At 36.5% G+C, this 26,676-nt stretch overlaps 1 protein-coding gene across 1 annotated transcript in view; it reads left to right on the top strand.

The window, feature by feature from the left end:
- Positions 1–789: 789 nt before the first annotated feature.
- LOC150102645 (optic atrophy 3 protein homolog) overlaps positions 790–26,676 on the top strand; it is a 107,165-nt gene continuing 81,278 nt past the window's right edge. Inside the window, exon 1 of the mRNA XM_090399060.1 lies at positions 790–1,082. Coding sequence (XP_090255186.1) covers positions 941–1,082 — 142 coding nt within the window. The 5' untranslated portion in view covers positions 790–940. The remainder of the gene's footprint in view (positions 1,083–26,676) is intronic.

Here is a 26,676-nt window from a genome sequence, read left to right as displayed (position 1 = left end):
GCTTTTGTATTACTGGAAGTGCGATTGGTGTCTTTTTCAACTGCGCCCCATACAAAATAATCCATGGGGTTAAGGTCTGGGGAGTTTGGAGGCCAAACATTTGCACTGGTGAAGTCGTAGAAATTTTCAGACAACCATTTTTGACTTTTCCCAGAGGTGTGGCAAGGGGCCGAATCCTGCTGCCATACATACGGCCTACCATTGGCTACCCTTGTTATCCAGGGCTTGACTACAGTTAGCAACTCCACGAACAAAGCCCGAATTCCAATGCCAGGGTTCTTCAACACCTGTTCCTGCAGATTTGCGAGGAATTCTGCTGTACGAACGCAATCAGGTCGTCTGCTAGGGATCTTTCTTCTTGCTACATCCTCGTAGTCACCATTGCAAGTCTCTAGTTCATGCCTGATTGTTTTTACTGTATTCAGGGAGCATTGGGCAGCAGTCGTAATATCCTTATTTTGATGGCGGGCACGAATCATCATGATACAAGTTATTCTCTTCCATGATTCAGGTGGGTTCCAGCTATCCATCCTTTCTGACATCTTGTATATGAATGAAGAAGGGTCCAAACTTTTAAATGAAGAGAAGTGTGTGTTAATACATGTAACTTACGGAAAAATATAATTAATTATAAATATGTCAAATTTATCCCGAACACCCTGTCTATATCTTACGAGTTTATTCTCCCCTGCCCCCTTGCTTCTTTATTAAAGTATATTATGTTCGACTAAAATTTATATTTATGTTTTCATCCATATTTTACCCTAGTGTAACAAAACAGAAGTTAACCAGAAATATCCTCGTGCATATGTGGAGTGTGGTATATATAGAGAAAGTTCTGTTAACACAATATGCAATTTTTATCGTAATTTTTTAGCTAAGTTTATTAACCTACAGAGGATAGTGTGTATACAAGTTATGTATATATACGAAGGCTGAAATGGTAGCTGGAGCTTTTCCAATTGTGAAATTGGCCTCTTTGGCTCTACGTCAAATAAGTAAACCTCTTGCAAATAAATTGAAAGAACGAGCAAAGACTAGTCATTTTTTTAGGACATATATATGCATGCCTCCCGCCCAGTGTATGTATTATTACTCTGACAAGTGATTTATCTGAATAGAGTGATCCTTGCTGTAATTTCCATGAATTGTATATAATCTGTATAGTCATGAATTAACCGATACCCTCTTTTAAGGTTATGTAACTGCTTACCTGCAATTTAAATTATATATATAAACTGTTTAGTAAAGTATATTATGTTCGACTAAAATTTATATTTGTGTTTTGATCCATATTTTACCCTAGCGTAACAAAACAGAAGTTAACCCGAAATATCCTCGTGCATATGTGCAAATGCTTACCTGCATTTCTTATTTCTTCTCTTCTCTTCATGTGAATTTGTGCATGGCATTACATTGAAACATGACATTGGTAATGTTGGTTGCTTACACTTGGATAAAGGATGAACCAAAAATATAACTCTTGACATATTTAATTTATAGTTTGTGGAAAAAATTTTAATATCTATCACTAATCCAGAGTATTTTCATAATAACGTCTGTCACTTTTTGACTACTTGTATATGGAAATATGACTTCTGCATTACTTCAACCATTACTTCAGGATCTGGCTCCCACTGATGAGACCTCAATAAAGTTTGAAACCAGTCTGGGTAGTGGCCGTTCCCATAATGCATGGCATTATACGTATGTCCATAAGATATGTACATTGCATTATGTAATGTTAAAGCAATACAGGGTGTTCGGGATAAATTTGACATATTTATAATTAATTATATTTTTCCGTAAGTTACATGTATTAACACACACTTCTCTTCATTTAAAAGTTTGGACCCTTCTTCATTCATATACAAGATGTCAGAAAGGATGGATAGCTGGAACCCACCTGAATCATGGAAGAGAATAACTTGTATCATGATGATTCGTGCCCGCCATCAAAATAAGGATATTACGACTGCTGCCCAATGCTCCCTGAATACAGTAAAAACAATCAGGCATGAACTAGAGACTTGCAATGGTGACTACGAGGATGTAGCAAGAAGAAAGATCCCTAGCAGACGACCTGATTGCGTTCGTACAGCAGAATTCCTCGCAAATCTGCAGGAACAGGTGTTGAAGAACCCTGGCATTGGAATTCGGGCTTTGTTCGTGGAGTTGCTAACTGTAGTCAAGCCCTGGATAACAAGGGTAGCCAATGGTAGGCCGTATGTATGGCAGCAGGATTCGGCCCCTTGCCACACCTCTGGGAAAAGTCAAAAATGGTTGTCTGAAAATTTCTACGACTTCACCAGTGCAAATGTTTGGCCTCCAAACTCCCCAGACCTTAACCCCATGGATTATTTTGTATGGGGCGCAGTTGAAAAAGACACCAATCGCACTTCCAGTAATACAAAAGCCCAGTTAATGGATAAAATTAAAACAGTTTTTGCGGCCCTTCCCAGGGAGACTGTAGCATCAGCTTGTTCGAGGTTCCGAAGCAGAATTGAAGCTGTGATCGATGCTAATGGTGGTTATTTTGAGTAAATCTTGTTGATAGTATTGTAATTAACTCTGCCTGTAATGTTTTTTTGTCAATTCATTAAATTTAATAGATACAAAGAAGATTTTCTTTTTCCTTACGAAACTGTCAAATTTATCCCGAACACCCTGTATATGTGAAGTCATTAGCCACTATATACAAGTAACCCAGTTATGAAGTGACTTCACGTGCAAATTTTGTTTGTTTACACTTGGATAAAGGATGAAATCAAGAATTTAACTTCTTGGCATATTTAATTTACAATGCTGGTATTGTTGGAAGTGAACTAAATAAATTTATATGGAATATGAGAGAAATCATTCAGAACACTGTACAAGCTATATATTCAAAACGTTTAAAACCCAATTTGCCTTATGGATCTGAGAGCTGGATTAGGAATACCAGTTTTAAGATAAACTTGTGCCATAGTTCTGTACAATATATACACAAAAATACAATGGCATAAGTATTATTTATTAAATATACTGCCATATATTTCAGTATGAAATTGACAAACTGTCGTCAGTGGCTTAAAAACAGTTTTTACAAGGTAGAATGCAAACAGTTGATTTATTCAAAATAGAACAAGTTGCATAATGTTAAATCGACAATAACGTTATGCTTTCATTAAGAAAAGATTAATCATAAAAGTGTAAAATAAATTGCATGTATGTGTGTGTGTATATATATATATATATAATATCATACTAAACAGATCATCAGATAGATGTAGTATATATGTAGTTGGTTTCTTAAGATGTCTATATGGTCTTAGTAAAAAAGAAAAAAAAAAACTGTAATGATGTGTTATTCGCAAACTTTTCCATATTTTTGATAAGGATAGGCAGTCATTCCGATTCAAGTTAAGGAGGTGAAGTAAGGCCTCACCACTCTCCTGAAATAGGTGTTAGAATTTGTACCTATATCTATATAGAAGGCATGTTTCAGACCAAAGAATGTCGTGGTCTGCCTCTATTCCGTGTTGCACTAATTCAGACTCATCGGATTTTTTGTGAAAAATATTTATGATTGATGTTCTTGTATACGTTTTTCTATCAAACATCCAGTTTGTCCAAAGTAGGAAAGATGGCAGTCACATGGAACTTGGATTAGGAATAAAGCTGTTGATCAAAGACTGGAGACCGCAGATATGAGGACTGAGAAAAATTAGGAGAGTGAACAGATGTCATCAATGGCAGTATCATATTAAAAATAAAGGTACTAAGAACATACTTGATATTATTAAATTAAACTTGCCAAGAAATTATAGTCTTGTTTAATCCTTTATCTAAATGTAAGGAAATAATATTTGCACATGCAATATTTTCATGACTATACTACTTGTATATAGAGGCTAATGACTTCACATTTTTTGCCTTGGCATATGGAAAGCACACATCTTGTTGGACATGTATAATGCTATGGGTCTTAGTCTTGCAGAATCATATACAGTTACATCCCAAGTTACATAACACACGATTTATGTAAATTCGCAGTTACATAATAAATCTACTAGCGTGTATGAACACATTTATGACTTTGTGCAAGTGCGTCTTTGACAGCCTTATTGCAGTACAGTAGTAGATGCCTCGCGCGGCTAGCTCAGTCACTTGTTATCACTGCTAGTTTTGTTGTTTTTTTACCCTTAAAATGGAATGCAAACACCAAACCAATGCACTGGTAATAAATCTAAAAAAAAAACGTCTGCAATTACTTTAGAAGAAAAGTTTAAAATAATTCTTATGTATGAATAACCACTTCGTTCACCAGGTGAAGGAATATTGTGCCAAGAAAGGAATCCCATTTAAAGTGCTTCTCCTCCTGGACAATGTACCTGGTTACCCAGAAGTTTCTGAGATGCCGTTCACAACAAAGTCAAGATTACAACTCAGACGATCCCGACTACCCTCAGCATCGAAAGGGGTAAAACTTCCTACCGAACAGCATTCCTTAGAACAGCCAACTTAGCCGTCACAAGACATTTTTTTATTTGAAAAGTGAATATTTCAGTTTGTTTTTATATTCTTTTATATTATGTATTTTTCCTACTTTCATATTTATAGTATATATATTATTCAAATACAATTGATACATTTTTTTATAATTGAATTTTTTTTAATCACCCAAAAAATGAAAAATATTAAACATGGAAAATATCTGATTAATGGCAAAAAAATTAATGTAGGACAGTGGTATGAGTAGCCATTGAACATTTTATTGTATGTATGTAATTTACAAATTAGAGTTACGTAAAGGTTTACGGAATGCATTACTTACGCAGGACGTTACTGTCTATAAGGGTGAAGCATAATGCTTTTAATCCCTGCTATCTGATAAGGTTACTGTGTAGGGAAATATTTATGAGCTACTGCTCAGCCCGAGTTGGGCAAGTTATAGATCTTGAAAGGGAACTAGAATGGCCTTAGGTCTTCTCTATATTTGTATAATTCCGATTCATCATAATTTGCTGCTTGTTGGACTAATTTATTTGGATATGAGGATGATTTTGAGAAGTACTTTACTGCGAGAGATTGCAGGAAAGAGTAGATATAAGGGACATTTGTGTCTCGATGAAGTTGAACATTTCTGATGTACCATGGTGTATTTAAGATCATAAGCATTTGTTTTGCAGTCTTTGCAGTTTAAGGATATTTGAACTTGAAGTATGGCTCCAGGCGGGGGAACGCATAAGTGATAATGGGACGAATCATCAACTGGTAGAGGAGCAATTTGATTTTAATATCTAGTTAGCTGTTCCTATTGATAAGAGGGTAAAGCTGTGCTATGATGCCTTTGGACATAAGGAATTATTGATGCCTTTGCACATAAGGAATTACTTATGTAACTCGGGGTGTAACTGTATTTCCCATATCCAAGTAGTGAAAAGGTGTATCACTTTATTAAATTGATATTAATAACTTTTAGGAATGTGCGATCAGAGCAAATCTCAGATGAGATTTGCTCTGATCTGGTCACATAAACAGAATGGCAGAGGAAAGTTAGTAATACACATGTTGTATTACTAACATTATTAACATTTTTTCAGATGGGATGAAGATGCACCACAACACATGCTGTTGAAATCTTAATTGGTTCCTCGTTTCAAGTTTTGGTGCATAGTAGTGGAAGTATTTTATGTATACCTTTTTTTATTTACAGGTTGGCATTGCATTGATTCATTAAGAGCCCCACTTGATAATAAAAAAAAAAAAAAGATTTTTAGATATATTTATTGAAATTGAAATTAAGTATTACACTTTAGGCAGGTTTTTTTTTTTTTTTTTGTTGTTGTTAAAAATGCAAGCCTTTATAAACTCAAAGAACTATACAAGCTTTTCCAGAACTATACTTGCTTCTACAAATATCCATGCCCACAATGAGATTTGAATTCACAACCTGTTAGGTGGAGAGCTGGTATGCTATGCACAATTTCCAAATGCTTTCTTGATATTTGCAATAATATATAATTTTTGATTATATTTTAACTAAAATATTACAAACACACTAACAGTTAGAAAGTGTTTAAATTAACAGTATATTCAATTTTAAATATGAAACAAAAAAAATCAAATGTGACAAGTAACACAAAAGTGATGCAGTACAGTTTAACTTATAAAATAACACAGGATGCTATATACACATACTAATACAACTCAACCCATTCATTGATTGAAACTGATCTTTAATTGTCAGAAAGTGTTCCTTTGTGTTTGAAGTTTATTTGTACACCATTCGTTTACTATACTGGTTTATAAGAGTGAGATCATTTTATAACAAAACATTTTTGTTATAATATGATCTTACTTTTGTTTGGAAATATTTTGTTTTCGTAGATATTTGTAACAGCCAGTTTTAAAACTGCTTCAAAATTTAACAACTAGTTTGTACAAACTAGTTGTTAAATTTCATGTATTAGCTCTAAGGTATGTGGTTATTCTGCAGCATGCACTTCCTTGTGGTTATGGCTTTGATTAAACACTTCATAACCACGAATACTCAATTATATGTTTGAGAGTAGGATTCTGGGCAGACAGCAGGTTTCCCAGGTTATTATCATGTGGCTACTCTGATCTGTCTGGGCAACCTGACCTATCTGAAAAGAAAGCAATTTCCTAAAATGTGATGATAGGCCTTGTCATTTATGGTTCTACATATCGTGACTTAGATGCATGGGTTGCAGCCACCTCGTGATGCTATTTAGAAAGTTTATCTTCCTGTAGAGTCTAGACAGTGCTTTATGCCTTCTGTTTAAAGGGCTTGGCCAAACTATGTGAAACATGCTAGCTTTCTGTATTGGGACACTTAGGGCTGTGGAGCTAGAGCCAGTAAACTGGCTCTGTGACTCAAACTGACTCGATCATAATCATAAAGGCAGCACATATGCATAGGTTTTGATATTTCATGGTGTAGTTTTCATTATTTCCCTGTTCTTTTTTGTTTACTATGTTTTTTATATCTAAATCAGTGAGTGGCTTTCAAATAATGCACGTTTTATTTTTTCAGAAATGTCTGGTGGTTGCATTGCCCCCCCCCTACTCAAGCCAGTGTAGAGCATTTATTTTCAGCTCTAAAAATCATTAAATCAGATTTGAGAGCATCAGAGAAAGAGGACTTGCTTCAGAACAAACTGCTGTACATAATTAAAAATTTGAAAATTCAGTTTTGAAGGGTATTAAAGTTAAATTTAATGTTTTAATATGACAAATATGCGATTGTATTTTTTTTTAATAATGCAATAAGTTGTTTTCAATTCATAATTCATTCATTTTTTGTTCATTGAACTAAAGGTCAAATTAAATATGTAGTTTTAGCTTATAATGTAAATATCATTCCAATAATGTTTTAAATTGTCAGGTGGGCATGATTACTGCTCACTTCAGCAGTTCAAAACTAAATTAGGATTTTGATAAATTAAAGGATGTGCAAAATTTCCTTCCAGCTCCACAGCCCTGGAGACACCATCTCCACTTGCATTGATTCACATTTGCACGGAAGTTTGACATCAATGCATTCTTTCTGAAATTGTTCAGTGGATGTGTCACACCAACATCCATGAGTGCACGTACTGCGCAGTGGAGTTCATTGTTTTCTGTTTTGCACTATAACAGCTGTTTTGTGGCATTAATAGGTAGTACTAATGCTGCAGATTGCATCCGTGATGAATTTCCCCTGGCCTTGATTTATCAAAAGTTAATGTGTAACTCCCATTAGGTTGTAGAAAGTTTAGTACCTATGGTACTAGTACTTTACAGCACTTGCACTAATTTTTTTTTTCCATCTTATGAAGAATCTTTTCATGGTTATTAACCTGTCAGCTGTCCTTTTCTCAACAGTTTCTGTGACTTCTGCAAAGATGGCTGTTCACTTTATATCAGATGTCAATTTTTTAATATAAATGGCAGTTTAGTAAACTTAGATGCTCTCTATGGTTATTTCATGTCTTTTATCAGTCAAAGTATTTGATTTCAATTTCAAGTTCCACCTGAGCTGTAATGTTTCATCTTACTTCAAATAGGTTTAGTTGTCATTCATATATTAGCATTATTTGTAAAAGGGTGGTTCAGTAGAAACCTGTTGAAGGAGTTACAGTTGTATTCAGTTCATTGACATCAATTCCCCATGAGCTTTGAAACGTAATGTTTGAGTCTGTTTCTAGTACCTTTGTAGCAGTGTTAGTAATGACATTTTGTTGGAAAGACCTAGATTTTCATTTCCTTCATGGTACAACAGGAACGTTTATAAGGGTTTTTCAACTCAAGGTGAGTTAAATAATTTCATACAGAACTGACAAGATTTTTTTTTAACTTGAAAAACAAACTGACTAACAATAAATACAATATACAAGTATAATGCAGTCACTTTGTTAGCTTAGTTGTTTTGAACTAAGCTTAACTATACTATTTAATGGTGTAATCAGATGAATAACATTTTAATGCAAGAGCTGCATACAAAGAGAATGTTGTGGATCATATATGAAGAAGGGGATGATGATGTTCAGGAGTAGTATAGCAGACTTGTGTGAGGAGAAAGGAATTCATTTTGTGAATGTCTGGAATGAATTTGAGGTGTGGATGCAGCTATATAAAAGAGATGGGCTGTATTTAAATATATTTGGTGTGTCAGCAGGAGAATGTATTGCTGCAAGAGAGTGATGATTGAAGTGAATGGAAGACTGGAGGAAGCAAGAGGTGGTAGAGGCGATGTGGAAGAGCAGGAAAGTATGGTAGTAGAGCTTGTGAATGAAAAGGTGAGTGACGAAAATGAGAGAGAGAGAAGGAACACGAGACAGACAGGGAAATGGGGGGAGCATGGTGACTCTGTGAAAAGAGTAGATTATGGATACAGGAACAGTCTCGTGAGTGAACAAGAAAAGACTGAGTGACCAGGGATGTGGGGAAACAAGCAGGTTTGAGGAGAGATGTAGGATCAGTGATGATAGAGAAGAATGGCTGGTGGGTGAGGCAAGAAATATTCAAAATAAAGAAAATTAGATTGTGTATTAATAGATTATATTTGCCCGAAAATTGTTGCAATAAGCGAGACATAGTTGGATGAGGATGACATTCTGATGGGAATAGAGATGAATGAATATGATGTTTTTTGTGAAGATACTCAGAAAGGGAGGAGGAGTACTGTTGATGGTTGCAGAGAGTTATCCTCATCTAAAGTAGAGATGAAAGGTGCAAATAATGGCAAGGGTTTTGAAACAGCATGGTGTGAGGTGGAGGTGAGTAGAATGAAATATCTAGTTAAGTATTTCTATAGACCTGGTAATGTGGAAGCATCATCAAATTCCTGCCATGTACCCTCAAGGGGTGTACAGGATATGATAGTACTACATGAAAAAAATTACATCATTACTAACTTCCTATATACAATTTTCCTCCAAATCAGTCTGTTACTTGTCAAGACTCCAACATCATCAGATCTTATATTTCTATCGTCTAAGGCACTTTGTACCGTATCAATCCACCTATATCTTGGTCTTCCTCTGGATCGTTTTGCTGCCAACCTGGCAGAGAACACTTGCTTTGCTAATCTTTCCTCACCCATTCTGTTTAAGTGACCATACCACCTGAGATTAGCTCTACTAACGCATTCCTGGATGCTAACAATGTCAAGTTCTTTCCTAATATCCTCGTTTTTATTATGATATTGCCATTGATGCCATCTGTTCATGCCTGTAATCTTTCTCAGGATGCTCATATCTGTGGTCTCTAGTCTTTGGTCAAGTGTTTTACTTCTGACCCAGCTTTCAGATCCATAAGTTAAAACTGGTTTGAGCACTGTCTTGTATACAGCTAATTTAGTGTTCCAACTAATTTCTCTCTTATTCCATATGAATTATTCAATTGACTTCCCACCATACCAGCCTTGCTGATTCGGTTGTCTATTTCTATATTTAATTTACCATCTTCAGTAAAAATCGTGACTAAGTAGCTAAAATGTTTTGCTTGTTCCACAGGTTCTCCATTCACAACACAGTTGACATTTTCAATGATTCTGCCTATTTTCATTGTCTTTGTCTTTTTATTGCTGACCTTCATACCATATCTATTACAACAGTTATTCAATTTAGTCAGAGAATCTTGAAGACTTGTAGCAGATTTATTTAGAAGTATAACATCATCTGCATAAAGCAAAGAGCTGACATTAACATCTCCAATTTTGATAACATGTTTAATACCACTTTCCTTCATAATGTGATCCATATAGATAATGAATAACAGAGGGGATAATGTACATCCTTGTCTCACACCAGATTTAACATTAAACCATCTTCCTGTACTTTCTTCAATTCTAACTGCTGACTTACAACTCAAATAAAGACTAAGTATTGCTTGATATAATGCCCCATTGACACCATATAACTGCAGCGTATTGAATAGCTTCTCTCTTGGCACCTTGTCATATATCGTTTCCAAATCGACAAAACTTAAATACAGATCTTTGTTATATTCCCATGCTTTCTCGACTATTTGTCGTAAAGTGAAGATCTGATCCTGACAGCCTCTATTTGGCCTGAATCCAGCTTGTTCTTCACTAAGCTTTTCTTCTCAACCGTTTCTCAAGTATACTTGCATAGATCTTGCCAGGAACACTCAATAGGGAAATACCTCTGTAATTCTCATATTCAGTTGTATTTCCCTTTTTATATATGGGTACCATGAAAGCTCTACTCCAATCATCGGGAATTCGACCCTCTGTTCAGGCTTTCTGAACTATCCAGTGCAGCCACTGTAAGACTCTTATACCACCATACTTCAGCATTTCTGGTCAAATATCATCTACTCCTGCTGCCTTTCCACATTTCAAGCCTTTGATAGCTTTTTCTAATTCAAGTATAGATATGTATTCCTAACTGTATGCCTGTTGAGTGTTTTTTACCACTGCGCTATCACTGCTTGTTTCATTTAGCAGCTTTTCAAATTAATTACTCCATACTTCAAGGATATCTTTTTCTCTCATTTTCATGTCACCTTTATCATCTCTAACTCCTTTTACAGCACTCTTTCCTCCATTCCTAAGCTTCTTCAACAATCTCCAGTATATTTTGCCACCTTCTTGATATTTATTTTCTATATTCTTGCAAAAGTCCTCCCATGACTTTTGTTTAGCTAGTTTTACACAGTGTTTAGCATTCTTGCATTTGTCTCTATATTCTCTAAGAGCACAAGCTGACTTATTTGACAGGAACTTTTGATATGCTTTCTTCTTTTCCTTCACGGCCTCTTTAACTTCCTGTGTCCACTAGGGAGTTCTGATTTTTTTATCCTTCCAGACAACCTCACCACATGCCTCTCTGGCAGAATCAATCAATGTTTTCTTCAGAGTTTGCCACTGAATCTCCAAGATTTGATTCCTGTTCTCAAACTCTTTCATTTTTTCTTCAATAATCTTTATATATTTTAGTCTACAGTTCACATCTGAGAGCTGCTCAACTTTTATTCGCTTTAAAACTTTCTTATATGTTATTCTTTTGAATATGAAATTCAATGTTATCCTGCTCAAGACTAAATAGTGATCACTTCCAATTTCAAATCCTCTGTACACTCTGGTGTCCTGCACCAGGGTGAAAACATCACTATCAACAATAATATAGGCAATGAGACTTTTCTTATTCCTTGCCTCTTCTCTCCATGTGAATTTGTGCACATTTTTATGTTGGAACATGGTGTTAGTAATAACCAGTCCATGTCCTGAGCAGAAATCCAACAGATATTTGCCATTATTATTAGCTTTGCTCTTTTCTCCAAATTTTCCCAGAATATTTTTGTATGTCTCACAATCATTTCCTACTCTGCTATTTAGATCCCCAACAAGGACCAACTTTTCCTTTTTCATTGTGTCAGTCACTTTTTCTAAAGCCTCAAAAAATTCTTCCACTTCTACCTTAGTAGAACCTTCTGTGGGATCATAGGCACAAATAAGTCTCATTGTCCAGTTCCCCATTCTCATATTTGTCCACATCACTCTACTTGAGACTGCCTGCCATTCAAGGAGATTACCCTCGTATTTAGTGTTGAATACTATGGCTACAAATCTGAAAACAAACCCCAACTCAACATCACCAGAGTTAAAGATCGGTACTATCAACGTAAGAAGCCTGAATGGCAAAGAAATGGAGCTAGCTGATGAATTAGATAAGTACCAGATCGACATAATAGGGGTGACTGAAACAAAAAAGACCAAAACTGGTGAGATCTTTCTGAGCAATAAATACAAAATGTTATATTCAGGCAATGACAATCAAGGAAAAGAAGGAGTAGCCATAGTATTCAACACAAAATACGAGGCTAATCTTCTTGAATGGCAGTCAGTCTCAAGTAGAGTAATGTGGGCAAATATGAGAATGGGGAACTGGACAATGAGACTTATTTGTGCCTATGGTCCCACAGAAGGTTCTACTAAGGTAGAAGTGGAGGAATTTTTTGAGGCTTTAGAAAAAGCAACTGACACAATGAAAAAGGAAAAGTTGGTCCTTGTTGGGGATCTAAATAGCAGAGTAGGAAATGATTGTGAGACATACAAAAATATTTTGGGAAAATTTGGAGAAAAGAGCAAAGCTAATAATAATGGCAAATATCTGTTGGATTTCTGCTCAGGACATGGACTGGTTATTACTAACACCATGTTCCAACATAAAAATGTGCACAAATTCACATGGAGAGAAGAGGTTAGGAATAAGAAAAGTCTCATTGACTATGTTATTGTTGATAGTGATGTTTTCTCCCTGGTGCAGGACACCAGAGTGTACAGAGGATTTGAAATTGGAAGTGATCACTATTTAGTCGTGAGCAGGATAAAATTGAATTTCATATTGAAAAGAATAACATGTAAGAAAGTTTTAAAGCGAATAAAAGTTGAGCAGCTCTCAGATGTGAACTGTAGACTAAAATACAGAAAGATTATTGAAAAGAAAATGAAAGAGTTTGAGAACAGGAATCAAACCTTGGAGATTCAGTGGCAAACTCTGAAGGAAACATTGATTGATTCTGCCAGAGAGGCATGTGGTGAAGTTGTGTGCAAAGATAAAAAAATCAGAACTCCCTGGTGGACACAGGAAGTTAAAGAGGCAGTGAAGGAAAAGAAGAAAGCATATCAAAAGTTCCTGGCAAATAAGTCAGCTTTTACTCTTACAGAATACAGAGACAAATGTAAGAAAGCTAAACAGTGTGTAAAACTAGCTAAACAAAAGTCATGGGAGGACTTTGGCAAGAATATAGAAAATAAATATCAAGAAGGTGGCAAAATATTCTGGAGGTTGTTGAAGAAGCTTAGGAATGGAGGAAAGAGTGCTGTAAAAGGAATTAGAGATGATAAAGGTGAAATGAAAACAGGAGAAAAAGATATTCTTGACGTATGGAGTAATTACTTTGAAAAACTGCTAAATGAAACAAGCAGTGATGACAGCACAGTGATAAAAAACACTGACCAGGCATGTAGTCAGGAATACATATCCATACTTGAAGTAGAAAAAGCCATCAAAGGCTTGAAATGTGGAAAGGCAGCAGGAGTAGATGATATTCGACCAGAAATGCTGAAGTATGGTGGTATAAGAGTCTTACAGTGGCTGCACTGCATAGTTCAGAAAGCCTGGACAGAGGGACGAATTCCCGATGATTGGAGTAGAGCTCTCATAGTACCCATATATAAAAAGGGAAATAAAACCGAATGTGAGAATTACAGAGGTATTTCCCTACTGAGTGTTCCTGGCAAGATCTATGCAAGTATACTTGAGAAACGGTTGAGAAGAATTGTGGAGGAAAAGCTTGGTGAAGAACAAGCTGGATTCAGGCCAAATAGAGGCTGTCAGGATCAGATCTTCACTTTACGACAAATAGTCGAGAAAGCATGGGAATATAACAAAGATCTGTATTTAAGTTTTGTCGATTTGGAAAAGGCATATGACAAGGTGCCAAGAGAGAAGCTATTCAATACGCTGCAGTTATATGGTGTCAGTGGGGCATTATATCAAGCAATACTTAGTCTTTATTTGAGTTGTGAGTCAGCAGTTAGAATTGAAGGAAGTACAGGAAGATGGTTTAATGTTAAATCTGGTGTGAGACAAGGATGTACATTATCTCCTCTGTTATTCATTATCTATATGGATCACATTATGAAGGAATGTGGTATTAAACCTGATATCAAAATTGGAGATGTTAATGTCAGCTCTTTGCTTTATGCGGATGATGTTATACTTCTAAATAAATCTGCTACAAGTCTGCAAGATTCTCTGACTAAATTGAATAGCTGTTGTAATAGATATGGTATGAAGGTCAGCAATAAAAAGACAAAGACAATGAAAATAGGCAGAATCATTGAAAATGTCAACTGTGTTGTGAATGGAGAACCTGTGGAACAAGTAAAACATTTCAGCTACTTAGGCACAATTTTTACTGAAGATGGTAAACTAAATATAGAAATAGACAACAGAATCAGCAAAGCTGGTATGGTGGGAAGTCAGTTGAATAAATTCATATGGAATAAGAAAGAAATTAGTCGGAACACTAAATTAGCTGTATACAAGACTGTGTTCAAACCAATTTTAACTTATGGATCTGAGAGCTGGGTCAGAAGTAAAACACTTGACCAAAGACTAGAGACCGCAGATATGAGAGTCCTAAGAAAGATTAGAGGCGTGAACAGATGGCATCAATGGCAATATCATATTAAAAATGAGGATATTAGGAAAGAACTTGACATTGTCAGCATCCAGGAATGCGTTAGCAGAGCTAATCTCAGATGGTATGGTCACTTAAATAGAATGGGAGAGGAAAGATTAGCAAAACAAGTGTTGTTGGCAGGAAAACGACCCAGAGGAAGACCAAGATATAGGTGGATTGATACAGTACAAAGTGCCTTAGACGATAGAAATATAAGATCTGATAATGTTGGAGTCTTGACAAGTAACAGACTTATTTGGAGGAAAATTGTAGATAGGAAGTTAGTAATATTGTAATTTTTTCATGTAGTACTGTCATATCCTGTACACCCCTTGAGGGTACATGGCAGGAATTTGATGATGATGATGATGATGATACTATGGCTACTGCTTCTTTTCCTTGATTGTCATTGCCTGAATATAACATTTTGTATTTATTGCTCAGAAAGATCTCGCCAGTTTTGGTCTTTTTTGTTTCAGTCACCCCTATTATGTCGATCTGGTACTTATCTAATTCCTCAGCTAGCTCCATTTCTTTGCCATTCAGGCTTCTTACGTTGATAGTACCGATCTTTAACTCTGGTGATGTTGAGTTGGGGTTTGTTTTCAGATTTGTTCCAGTAGCTGACTTTTCTCTGTTCGCCCTGGTTCCCTGGCGAAAACAACAGGGGGATTGTTTAACCGGGCGACGCCCCAGCCGAAATGAAATTTTGTCATGTTGTACTATCTTTTTTTATTTTGGTTTAACCAATAAGAATACAATTTTGTCAGCTAAATTCCAAATTGCCAGCCCATCCTCGTTCGTTCAGTATCAAAGTAGATACCCAACAGGGTGCACCATGAGAAGGTGAGGATTGGACTAGGTCAGAAGCCCTGGTCGGTTCTCCGCATTCCTTTAAAGGCTATGTGGAGGTCTCCTCTCAGTTATACAGCTTTGACCCTTAAGCACCCCTTACCTGGTACTGTGTGGAAGCAGTGAGAAGCAAATGTACAGGCAAATTGATCTGGCTAATAAAAAAAAAACAGTGATCATATATATAATTTCAATTATCATAGATTAGAATGAAGCGAGAACATCTGGGGGAAAAGAGAATGAATTTCTTTAGTTTTTCAGGCACAACCACCTTAGGCAGTATATGATGGAGGGCACACGAGTATTAAGAGCCTTGAATTTGATTAGGTCATCAGTGGCGGTTATTGTAAATAACCGCCACTGATGGTGGTGGTTATTGTAAATGAGTTGTCAAATCTCCCTCCAGTTGGTGACCATGAAATGATTACTTGGGTGGTGGCCAGTCATATGAGGACTCTGTGAGAAAGGGATGTATATGAAACTATAAGGCTGGTGATTATGACAAGGAGAATGTATTATGGAATGAGAAATTGGATGGAAAAGAGATCAGTGCTGTTGGGACTTATTCAGGAACTGTCTGGCATGGCAATGTATGAATGCATTCGCAAAGTCAGGAGGTCAAATTAGGTACGTGTGAAATGGATGAATGAAGAGATGAAGCATCCATTTAGGAAGGAGAAGGCATTATGGAGGCAGCACAAGGTAACAGTCAGTAGCATGTGGAGTACAAAGAGCAAGCAAAAAAAGGACTGCATTGGTAAGCATAGCAAATGCAGTGTGAGCAGCAGTTAGCTAATGAGTGTAGAAGAAATCCTAGGGAGTTTTTCAATATGTGGCCAGTAGAAGAATAATTATGGAAGGATGATACTGGTTGGAGAAAATTATAGAATGATAACTATATAGGAGGATATAGTAGAGATGCTAAATAAACAATTCATAAAGGTATTTCATTTTCATAAAGTAACATCATGCAAATCTCGAGAGCAGTGGGAAGGGTGGAGGAGCCACTGATGAGTGAGTATGAGGAATTGAGTAAACTTCATATCGTTAAGGCTGTAGGACTAGATGGTATATCACCATGTGTGGTGAGCAAATGTTCCAGGGATTAAGCAACAGTAGTAGCATATCTCTTTAACATGAGTCTTAGATTGCCGAAGTTCCAAAATTCCTATTATCTAATGAAATATTTCTTGCTGAGTTTTTCTATGAGTATCAGAGTGAAAAAAACTATTACACAGAAAACTACCTGTCATTAGGAAGTCGAGTAGAGCTAGTCAATGACTTATTTTTGAAGAAAGAAGGGACTTATTAAAATTTTAAAAATAACACCAGGTATGTTTACAAAGGTTTACAACATAGTATATTATTGTCTGAAATACTGTGGGTATAAGAATTAAGAAGAAATTTATGAAATATCCAAATGTGTTTAAGTAAAGCATTGCCAAAATTTGGGATAAAATATTTTTAAGCAAGTTAAGAGTTGTAGTATTCTAAAAAGTAGCCTGATATTCATGTTACGAAATGGTTTAGTCTCCCAAATTTAAATCTACTGGTGGAATTTTTAATTTTATTGTGAATCTTACCCATGAAATACTATTAGCCTAGAGTACAATTAGTATTAATACTGTGAATGGGCTATATAATCTGAAAACCAAACATGAAACTTTTTCAGGCTGCTTCCAGCCTTCAGTAAACCGGGGCGGTGGTCTCATACTGGGTGATGAAATTCATCTACTACCTACAAGCTTTCACAAAACGTGCATGCTGTGGTCAATTTGAACCAACAGTAGTTGGAGAGCAGATATGCTAACTATTTGGCCAACCAGATGGCATCATGTTAGTTTCTTTCATTGCATACTATGGATGGGTTTGCTATGGTCAGCAAAACCAAATTTTGCTTTCACACTCAGATATAGTTCTTGTGCTGTTTATGGGTCATATCTCTAGTGTCCTGCCAGTAATGTCATTTACACTACCTGCATCATAAATTACATCATAAATTCCTTGATAGGCTGGTTAAAGGTTAAAGATGTCTTTAGAGGATGAAAGAAAAGTAGTTTTTCTCTGCAAACTAAAGAATACATGGATTCCCCCCCCCCCATATAGAGCTAGGTAATTTACCTGATGAACTTTAATGAAAATGTAGGGAAGGAAATACTTGCATTTTTTTTTTTCACTATTCCAGGTTTGACTGTATCTCTCAATTCACTCCCATTTCTGAGTACTATATCCATTTGTCTTGATAACAAGATTCTTTCTTGGTTGTATAAGAATATATTGCACTGGCTCCTCAAGAAAGTGTAAAAGATGGGACTAATAATTACTGCGATAACTTTTTTACTTTTGTATTGAACTTTATGAGTTGGTTTTAAATCAACAGAGAAATCAAAATGGCCATCTGATTCATGCATATAATAAGGATATCTAGAAATGTCAGATTATTATTAAGTTCCTTTTTCCATATTGAAGTGGGTTCTAGGATATTGACTATTGATGAAGTTTGAATATTTGAGCAGACAGTTTGTTTGATATTGACTAAAGAACAGATAATATTCATGTAATCTAAGTCACATTAAAACTTCAGTAATAGACAGCAGAGAATTTTTGTTGTGAAATTTTTCATGAAGCAGTTCACTAATGACGAGAAATAGATGAAATCAATAGTGTCTTCTATTTGTGGTGGGAAAAAAGCTTTGTCAAGTGAAATAACTTGCATAGGTTACAAACTGTATCAGTTGTTTAACAACTGACAAAAAAATCTTTTTTGATAATACAATACAATAATACAAACTAATACAATATAGTTTGGGGTAAGAAACACTGTAACAAAGGAATGCTTGTATAAAATGAAGCTAAATCAATAATTACATGAAAGTGAGGTACACAGTTGATACTACAGTGACATTTGGATATTGTTGAAATAACATGGATATGAAACATAAATTAATTAATATGTTGCATTTATATGGTTATTTATATGATAGTTAAATTTGCCAGCTTGCTCTAATAGAGAATATTGGTTACTTTCATGTTCAGATGAACTTTCAATATCATGAAGAATATTTGAGATATTTTGAACATATCTTTATATTCAACATGAGAGGGTGACAATAGAGTAAGACATGTTAACAACATGTCTGGGAATAAAAGATAAGTTTTTGATATAATTTACTAGTGTTTGCTTTAGATTTGCAGGGAGTCTAATCTAATAGAAAGAAAGTATTCATTGTGGATAGTTTTTGCTTGTCAAATTCATACTTTGGTGTAATGTTTTATTATATAATCTGCAAGGAAAAGTGCAATGAAAATCAGTTGGTGGGGCAAAGATAAATTTTATTTTATGGAATATTTTTGAAGCATTTTATGTATTTCACCAAAAATTTATTTAATTAGTGATACTGAGACGTATTGATTATTGAAGTTGCTAGCAGGTTTTGTTGTGAAATTTGTGTATAACAGTTAAATTGAGACAAAAATGGCAGTACCAGACCCTTGGTGTGAAAATAGTGTGTTCAATGGTGTGAATTTTAAGGTAGCTTATTGTCGGAAGTGTAATATGTATATATGAGGGAATGTGGAGACATGTTTGTTGAGAGATTAAAAAAGAGAAGTGAGGGTCTGTAATAAATGTGATATATTAATGTAATGGTGATTTGAATGAAGTTGAGAAAGACAAGTGAAGAATACCTGACTGAAAGGCAGTGATGATTCTAAGAATGATACTCAGAAGAATGAGTGTGGAGAATGTGATTGTGAATATGGAAATATTAAAAAAGAAAAAAAGAAAAAACAAGTGTAATTGCAGAATCAGAAGTGAACCTGACTCACAGAGCAAGAGCTCTCATGACTGTGGGAATGGAAGAAAGTCTGATCGATGAATCGGTAGCAGGAATGATTATTGAAATGCAAGAATTGAAGAATGAAATGATTATGATGAGATGAGGCATGTACAGGATGAAATTAGACATATGGTGGATACAGAAAAATGAGTATGAAAAAATAAAAATTAAAGATAGTGGAGAAAAAGAAATGACTCAAGAATAGTACCATATGGAGATTCTATCATAAAAGGTGTAGTGGATGAGTTTGCGAGGGAGTTAGTGGTTGTAAAGAATGATTTGGTTGGACATAGGGAGAATTTGAGGATGGATATCAGGAGATTATTGAGGAGAGTGATAGACAACAGGGTGGTAGAAAGAAGAGTTTGTGTGTTGCCCAGGTATAACAATGATGAGTTGCTGCAAAGAACAAAGATCTTGAATGGAATGTTAGCAGAAATGTCTGAAGAGAAAGGAATGCACTTTGTGAATGTGTGGGCTGAGTTGGAGGGCAAATGGAAGTGTATGAGTGATGGACTGCATCTGAATGATTTTGGAGTGATCATTTGGAAAGGTTGCTGCTGGAAGGAAGTGTAATGTGTGATGTAAACTAGGTATCAGTGGAAGTCAAATGATGTAAGCAAGCAGAAGAGCAGAGCAGGTGAGACTGATCTGGATGTGAGAACAGGAATGCAAGTTGGACAGGAAAATGTGGTGGTCCAAGAAGGTTATGCAGATACAGTGTAAGGAGAGGGGATTCTGAAAGCAGTAATGAATGCAAGTATGTGAATGGTCTGCATAGGAGTTGAACAGCCATGGAAGGGGTAGAAGGTAAGTAGACATGAGCAGGTGTGAAGAAGGTCTCAGATAGTTGGGCAGCATGAGTAGGACTTAACATATTTAGGCTAAGAAATGAATTGTTCTGCTTATTTATGGATGAGAATGATGGGAATAGAAATGAAAGGATGCAACATTTTTCATGAAGATAGGAAAGGCAGGAAGGGAAGGTAGTGCAATTAGTTGCACTACCTTGTGCAACTTTGTGCAGACACGATGTTTTAGATACAAGAGGAAAAAAGTGGCAGTAGTTTTGAAGCAGTATGGGTGTGAAATGGAATTGATAGAATGAAATATTTGATTGGGTGTTGCTACAGGCCAGAAAATGTGGAGGGGTAGAAACAAAGAAATGTATAGCCAGCTTGGCTTAGTGAGCAAGTGAAGAGTGATCATTATTGGTGATTTCAATTATGGCAGTATTGATTGTAATGAAGAGATAGCATCAGGGAATAAGGAAAATGAATTTCATGCGTTCTTAAAGGACAACAATCAGGCAATATATAACTGAGGACACACAAGAGTCTTAAATCTGGTTATATCATCAGTGGATTGTGATTGTGAATGGATGGAGTGTATAATTATCCCCAGTTAGTGAGAGTGACCATGAAGGGATCACCGGAATGACATCTTCACAGGGGTTATAGCCAGTAATATGAGAAGAAGGGATATATATATGTGGAACTACCAGGCTAGTGATTATGAAGAGACAACCTGGAGGTATAGTGTGGAAAGAGGAGTTCAGTAGGAAGGAGAGAAAGCACTGTTTGGGCATTAATCAAGAGCTATTTGACAGGAACAATGTCTGAGTGTATTCCAAAGATGGAATGACTAAACAACTAGGAGTAAAATAGATGAATGAAGAGATTATGCTTGAAATCTGGAAAAAGAAGGCACTGTTGAGGCAACACCAGATGGATGTTGGTAATAATCAGTTTCATGAAGAGTAAAGAGCATGCTAGGAAGGTGACTTGTTTGGTAAAGAGCAGAAGTGCAGCATGAGAAGAAACTAGCCAATTAAGCTAAGATTTGTTTAACAGATAATAAAAAAGATGAGATAGATGCAATGAGTGAGATTGCACGGTGGAGCGGAGCAATACATAGGGCAAAGCGTCAGCTGGAGCGTATGCACAGATGTCTACCGAGTGTACCAGCCAATAAAAAAAAGTATGATTAAGAAAAGTAAGAGTATGATTGTGAACGTAAACAAAATGAAGGAGCGAGTGCTGTATGGAGATTCGTTAGTACGAGGTGTGATAATTGAGAATTTGACAAAATCGTACCAATCTGGTGCGACCATTAAGGACGTGAATCTATTAGGGTGCAAAAGCAAAGGGTGAAAGAAATGATAGTGGTGGCAGGTACAAACGATTTGAAAGGAGATAAAATGGATATGATAGAGGAACTGAAGGAATTGTTTGAGGTAGCAAAAGAGAAGAGTGAGAGAGTTAGGATGGTTAGTCTGTTGTTGTGGTATGACAGTGAAGAGTTTAGGAGGGCCATAATTGCTAATGACTTTATGCACGGGTTAGGCAGGATGAGTGGTGTGGAATTTGTGGACGTGTGGAGCGAGTTCGATGGGTGAAAGAATCTATATAAGATGGATGGTTTGCATTTGATTGGATTCAGTGTAAGGAGACTTGAAAAAGTGTTGTTGAATGAAGTGGATGTGCAGAATCAGGGAAACTAGATTTATTAAGGGGGGGGAGTAGATATGCAGACCTTAGGGTGGCAGTTGAGTGTATGAATGAGTATAATATGCCCGAGCGAATAAGGACAACAATTCAGAATGGGATAATTAGTATAAGGTATCAAGGTTGGAATGGGACTAACGGGCTTCTGCAATTCATGTATACTAATGCTAGGAGTATTAGGAACAAGAAGGAAGAATTTTTGGCCTTCGTTGGCACTTCCAGACCACAGGATATTGGCATTAGTGAAACATGGCTGACTGAAGATGATATAGCTAGTGGGATTGAAATTTGAGGGGTATAGTGTGTTCAGGAGTGACAGGGAGAAGAAAATGGGGGGAGGAGTATTATTGTTGATAGCTGATAAGCTGCAGCCAAGGAGAATAGAAGTTGAACTGCAGGATAGAGAAAAGAGCACATTTGAGGAAATTTGGTGCGAGATTGATGCTAGCAGAACAAAATATACAATTGGGTGCTGCTATAGACCAGGTGATGGAATAGATGGTGAAGATAGTATGCATAAGCAAATAGAAGAAATGAGTGGAAGGAGGGTAATTATTATGAGAGATTTCAACTATGGTAACATTGAGTGGAAGGAGGAGAGAACACATGGGAGGAAGGAATTGGATTTTATGCGGTTATTAAGGAATAACTATCTGCAACAGCATATAATGGAAAATACTAGGGGTCAGAGAGTGCTCGACCTAGTAATTGCATCTGAGGATTTGACTGTAACGAATATGACCACATTGCCACCAATTGGTGAAAGTGATCATAGGGTCTTGACTTGGGAGGTGGCTAAAGGTGTGGAATTTACAATTAAGACAGAGTACACGTGGAATTATCGGGCTGGTAAGTATGACAAGCTTAGAAGTTTGATTGGTTCAGTGCCATGGCATGTAAAACTGTAAGGGCTGGATGTTGATAGTGCATGGGAGGTGGTTAAGAAGTGTTTGCAGGAGGCAATGGCTGTATACCTAGAGTCCTAATAAAAAAATCAAGTAGGGGTTAAATGGATGAATAACACCATTAAGCTTGAGCTGCAAAAAAAGAAACAACTGTTGAGGGAATTTAAGGAGAAAGGTGACCTGCAGGCACATGAACGGTATAAAGCCCAGGCCAGAAGGGTAACAAGTGTGGTAAGAAAAGCAAAAGCAGATTATGAAAGAACATTAGCTATGCAGGCTAATGTTCTTTCATAATCATAATTTTGGGATTTCATAATCCCAAACAGTTTTTTTCGATATGTTGCAAGTAAAAGAAAAAATGTATACGGCAGATTGATTTTAAAGAATGCCGATGGTAGGGAGGTAACTGAATCAGTTGATATAGTGGAATTACTGAGCGAGCACTTTGCAAGAGTATATCATCCAGGTGGTGACATTGCAGAAATGGAAGAAGCAGCAGCTTATATGGGAATTGTGGTGAATGAAGTGGAGGTGAATAGTCTATTACAAAACCTCAATGTCAATTCATCTGCTGGATCGGATGGTATACCAGCTCATGTTGTACGAGAAGCAGCTAAAGAATTGTCAGTGCCATTGACCATTTGTTTAAATTGAGTCTCGGGTCTGGGTTAGTCCCAAAGGGGTGGAAAGAGGGGAAAATAGTTCCACTGCATGAAGGGGGTTTCCAGACTGCTATTGAAAATTACTGGCCTATCAGCATATCAGGAATTGGTGTCAAGGTATGGAGAAAATAGTCAAGAGGAAAATACAACATTGGATAGATGAAAATGGGATACTGTATGGGGGACAGCATGGTTTTGTGAAGGGTAGATCATGCCTCAGTAACTTGCTCACGTTTTATAACACTGGGACGGCTGAACTGGATAAGGGTAATGGGTTTACGGTGATTCTACTGGACCTTGCTAAGGCTTTTGACAGGATACCACATGGAATTCTAATCAGTAAACTGCAGCACATGGGGATGGATATAGGGTTGGTGAGATAGATAGGAGTGTGGTTGTTGAAGAGATATCAGAGAGTGGTTTATTTAGGAGTAGAGTCCAAAAGACGGCCTGTGACTAGTGGTGTGCTGCAGGGCTCTGTTCTTGGACCACTGTTATTTAATTTGTTCATTAACGATATAGAAAAGGATCTGACAGGAACTGTTCATTTGTTTGCTGATGATGCAAAGTTGGGTAGAGTAATAGTGAGTGCACAGGATGTCAAAATTTTGCAGGCTGATTTGGACAGTTTGGAGGACCGGGCTAAGGAGAATGGATGTCAATTTAATGTGGCAAAATGTAAGGTTATGCATTTTAGGGTGAAAAGATTAGCAGCAGTATATCACATTGGTGGAATTGTACTCCAGGAGATTGCCGAGGCCAGGGATTTGGGAGTGTTGGTGGATAGGGAGTTGAAGTTTAGGGGGCACATCGCAAAAGTGGCTAAATCAGCTCATCAAATCACTTGGTTGATGAAAAATACTTTAACAAGCAAAGACAAACAGGTTATTGTTCCTTTGTATCGAGCCTTGATAAGATCCCATCTAGACTACTGTGCTCAGATATGGGAGGCAGGGTTTCTTCTGGATGGGGAGGAGGTGGAGAGGATCCAGAAACAAGTGACCAAAATGATAGCAGTTCTATGGAATGAACCTTATGAGAACAGGTTGAAGATTTGTGGGTTGCAAAAATTGTTGACAGGCAGAAAAGGGGTGATATGATTGAGACATTCAAATTACTGAAGGGTTTCTATAAGATTAATTCAGAAGATATTTTTGAGAATAGGACTGGTGGTGGGAGGACTAGGGGCCATATATGGAAGCTGGGCAAGAGTGTGTTAGCAAGGGTGTTAGAGCTAGATTTTTTACTTGGAGAGTGGTAAATGAGTGGAATAAGCTGCCATAGTCTGTTGTGGGTGCCATGACTGTAAATGAGTTCAAGGTGAAGTATGATAGATACTGTGTGAATGTTGAATAGTTGTTCTTGACATGATGTTGGGCCTCCATCGATGAGTCTAAGGACTCCTTGGAGCTGCCCGTAATAATGATAATAATGTGGCAAATAGAGGAAAAGTGACTATAGGAGGATGATGCTGGTTGACAACACTGGCTGGTTGGTATCCAGTGCAGCAAATGTAGTTGAAACATTCAATGATCAGTTTATTAGTGTATTTCATCCTTGTGAAGTCAACATCATGAACAGCTGAAGTGCAGAAGGTGTAGTGGAAAAGGAACTGATTGTGAATGAGCAGGATATATATGAGGAATTAAGTAAACTTGATGTTAATAAAGCAGTAGGACTTTATAGCATATCATAACTAATCTTGAAATGCTGTATGGAATTAATCGCACCTTTAGCGTGCCTGTTAACATCAGTCTTGCAACAGAACAAGTCCCAAAGGAATAGAAGGTGGGAAAAATTGTTCCACTTCACAACAGGCTACAAATTATAGGCTAATCTGTGTTGCATGTTGAGGTTGTTATTAAGGTGTTAACAAAGTTGGTGAGGACTAGGATTCAAAAGTGGATTGATAATAGTGATGGTTAGCATGGATTTATTAGGAAGAGGTCACGTTGTAGCATTCTACTTACATAAATAACATAAAACAGATTTACCTTACTTATATATTTTTATTAGTATCAAATTTTCCCATAGTATCAAGGGTATCTTTAGCATGACTTTCAAATTAAATAACAAGAACAGAAACTGGTATATTCAATGATGACGTGCAAACCACGTACATGATGTAGAGTGTCATAGTCTAATTATATTATGATTCTAGTAAATATAACTGGGGTGCTTAAGAGTTAAAGCTGTATAACTGGGAGGAGACCCCACATAACCTTTTAAGGAATGTGGAGAACTGACTGGGGATTCTAAGCTAATGTCCAATCCTAACCTTCTCCTGGTGTGCCCTGTAAGGTATCTACCTAGTTACTGAACAAACAAAGATGGGCTGGTAATTTGGGATTTAGCTGATCAAACTGTATTCTTATTGTCTTAAACCACTATGTAAAATGATGGTACAACATGACAGAATTTCATGCCAGCTGGCATATTGCCTGGTTAAATAAGTCCCCATTGTTTTCATCAGGGAACCAGAAACACATCCCAACTCAACATTATCAGAGTTCAAGATTCGTACTATCAGTGTAAGAAGCATTAATGGAAAAGAAATGGAACTAGCAGAAGAATTGGATAAGTACCAGATCGACATAATAGGCCTGACTGAAACAAAGAAGACAAAAACAGGTAAGATCTTTCTAAGCAACAAATACAAAATGTTATAATCAAGCAATAACAATCAGAGAAAAAGATTAGCTATGATATTCAACACTAAATACAAGGATAATCTTTGTGCATGGCAGACCAGACAATATCAAGTAGAGTGATATGGGTATATTACAGAATGGTGAACTGGACAATTTGATTCAGCCAGAAAAGCATCTGGTAAGGTTGTCCTTAAAGACACCAAGTAGTTCTGATTAAAATCAGAACTACTTGGTGGACTCAGGAAGTTAAAGAAATGGTCAAGGAAAAGAAGAAAGCATATTGAAAGTTCCTGGCAAGTTAGTCGGCTTCTGTTCTTAAAGAATACAGAGAAAAATGTAAGAAAGCAAAGCACTGTTAAACTACCTAAATAAAAGTCATGGGAAGACTTTGGTAAGAACATAGAAAATAAATATCAGAAAGGTGGCACAATATTCTGGTAGCTATTGAAAAAGCTTAGAAATGGAGGAAAGAGTGCTGTAAAAGGAATCAGAGATAATAAAATTGACAGAAAACTGAAGATAAAGAGGAATTACTTTTAAAGTTTGAAATGAAA

The sequence above is a fragment of the Typopeltis vanoorti genome, chromosome 10 (assembly GCF_054136105.1).
Source record: "Typopeltis vanoorti isolate ZY-2024b chromosome 10, IOZ_Tvanoo_1.0, whole genome shotgun sequence".
In the NCBI taxonomy this organism is placed as follows: domain Eukaryota; kingdom Metazoa; phylum Arthropoda; class Arachnida; order Uropygi; family Thelyphonidae; genus Typopeltis; species Typopeltis vanoorti.
Note: the sequence above shows the minus strand (reverse complement) of the source record. Positions and strands in the feature narration are given on the sequence as shown.